This window comes from Penaeus japonicus, unplaced genomic scaffold, assembly GCF_977035675.1.
Source record: "Penaeus japonicus unplaced genomic scaffold, GWHDUDI00000001_assembly GWHDUDI00000039, whole genome shotgun sequence".
NCBI classification, from domain to species: domain Eukaryota; kingdom Metazoa; phylum Arthropoda; class Malacostraca; order Decapoda; family Penaeidae; genus Penaeus; species Penaeus japonicus.
Genome location: NW_028234441.1, coordinates 17,286,314 through 17,288,813, shown reverse-complemented (window position 1 = coordinate 17,288,813; position 2,500 = coordinate 17,286,314). Strand labels below are relative to the sequence as shown.

General features: G+C 56.5%; 1 protein-coding gene across 1 annotated transcript in view; it reads right to left on the bottom strand.

Annotated features, from left to right (window-relative positions):
• Window positions 1-2,500, bottom strand: part of LOC122256750 (transient receptor potential cation channel subfamily A member 1 homolog) — a 26,808-nt gene that overhangs the window by 8,386 nt on the left and 15,922 nt on the right. The window contains exons 15-16 of the mRNA XM_086533558.1: window positions 1,839-1,981; window positions 784-927 (exon numbers count right to left, since the gene is read on the bottom strand). Coding sequence (XP_086389684.1) covers window positions 784-927; window positions 1,839-1,981 — 287 coding nt within the window. The remainder of the gene's footprint in view (window positions 1-783; window positions 928-1,838; window positions 1,982-2,500) is intronic.

The window sequence follows — 2,500 nt, the reverse complement described above, 5'->3', positions numbered from 1 at the left end:
CCACCCACAAACACAAACACCCACTTATCCCTCCACCCCTCCAAAGAGCCCCCCCCACCCCATCCCTACCCACCTAACCCTCCACCCCATCATCCACCCACTCACCCCTCCACCCCTCCAAAGACCCACCCACCCCATCCCACACCCCTTAACTTACCCACACCCCCTCCACCCAAAGACCCACCCACGTATCCCACACCCCCCACCCACCCCTCCCCCCAAAGACCCAGCCACCTATCCAGCACCTCGGCGACCCCACCCACCCTCCACACCCCCACCCATCCCTCTCCCCAAAGACCCACCCACGTATCCCACACCCCTCCACACCCCCACCCACCCCTCCCCCCAAAGACCCACCTACCTATCCCACACCCCCTCCACACACCCCCACCCACCCACCTATCCCACACTCCCTCCACACCTCCACACCCACCCCTCCACCCAAAGACCCACCTACCTATCCCACACCCCCTCCACACACCCCCACACACCCACCTATCCCACACTCCCTCCACACCTCCACACCCACCCCTCCACCCAAAGACCCACCCACCTATCCCACACCTCCACACCCCCACCCACCCCCACACCCCCACCCACCCACCTATCCCCCCCCTCCACCCAAAGACCCACCCACCCTTCCCCCCAAAGACCCACCCATCCCATCCCACACCCCCTCCACTTACCCACCCACACACTCACCCATCCCTCCACCCAAAGACCCACCCCCCTCCACCCACTTACCCCCACCCCCACCCACCCCTCCCCCACACCCCCACCCACCTATCCAGCACCTCCTCGGCGACCCCCGGCATCTTCTCGATGAGTTTCCTGAAGGGGGTGGATCTGTGTCCCCTCCGGTCCTCGTAGACCTTCCGGAGTCCTTCCTCCCACGCTGGCGAGCGGATGATGCTGTAGACCACGTCCCTGGGGGGAGGAGGGGGGGCGAGAGGGGAGGTTAAGTGGGGTTAGATTTTTTTTTTTTTTTTTTTTTTTTTTGGGGGGGTGGCTTGGAGGTTGTGGTAGAGGGGTGGGATAAGGGGGAGGGGGAGGGAGATGGAGGGTGGGAGTGGTAGAGTGGGAGGGAGAAGGGGGAGGGGGAGGGAGATGGAGGTGTGGGAGTGGTGGAGCGGGAGGAATAAGGGGGAGGGGGAGGGAGATAGAGGGTGGGAGTGGTAGAGGGGGAGGGAGTGAAGGAGTGGAGGGTAAGAGAGAGCGACAGCGAGTTAGAAAAATAAAAAGAAATAAAAGAAGAATAAACAGACACGAGAGATGAGGTAGAACGAAATACATGGCACAAAAAAAATCATACAAACTCAACTTCTTTATCCTCCTTTTCCCACGAACTTATCTTCCCAGTTTATTCACTCACATATCAATCCACCTACCCATCTGCCCATCACATCATTTATCCATTTACATATACATTTCTTCATTTTATTCATTTATCCTTCGTACATCTCTCATACTTCACCATCTAACACAGCAATCCTGGCATCCTTATCCTTATCTATTTCAGCCTTATCCTTCTCAGCATCATATACATCCTTCCTACCATCCTTATCCTCCTCCTCCTCCATATCAGCCTTATCCTTCACAGCATCTCACACAACCTTCCTATCATCCTTATCTTTATCTATATCATCCTTATCCTCCACAGCATCCAAGTATCCTTATCCTTACCTAGCTCAGCCTTATCTCCCACAACCTCCATACCATCCTCTTCCTCCTCCTGCTCCTCCTCCTCCTCCACTTCCTCCTCCTCCTCCTCCTACTCCTCCTCCACCTCCTCCTCTTCCTCCTCCACCTCCTCTTCCTCCTCCTCCTCAGCATCTCACCTCAACCCGTTCTCGATAGCAATCTCCAGAGCATTCATCTCCGTCTCATCTCCTGAGGTTAAGGATGCTCCGTGCTCCAGCAGGAGGCGTGTGACTCCCACGTGGCTCCCCAATACCGCTAGCAGGAGGGGGGTTTTGTTGTCCTGTGGAAAGGGGGGAGGTAGGGGTTTAGAGAGTGGGGTTGAGAGAGAGGGGGGGATAGGGGCTGAGAGAGTGGGGTTGAGAGAGTGATGGTGAGAGAGAGGGGTTGAGAGCCTGGGGTTGGGAGAGTGGGGTTGAGAGAGAGGGGGGAGGGATAGGGGATGGAGGAAGGAGGAAGAGAAAGGGTGAGGGAAGGAAGGTGGGGAGAGGAAGGAAGGAAGGAAGGAGGGAGAAAGAAAGAGAGGGAGGGAGGGAGGTAGGAGGAAAGAGGGAGAGCGTAATGAGGGGAGTGAGGGAGTGAGAGAGTGAGAGAGAGAGAGAGAGTGAGTGAGTGAGTGAGAGAGTGAGAGAGTGAGAGAGAGAGAGAGTGAGTGAGTGAGAGAGTGAGAGAGTGAGTGAGGGGGTGAGGGAGTGAGAGAGTGAGGGAGTGAGGGAGTGAGAGAGTGAGAGAGTGACTGAGTGAGAGAGAGAGAGAGAGAGAGAGAGAGAGAGAGGGAGAGAGAGAAGAGACTGAGAAAAGA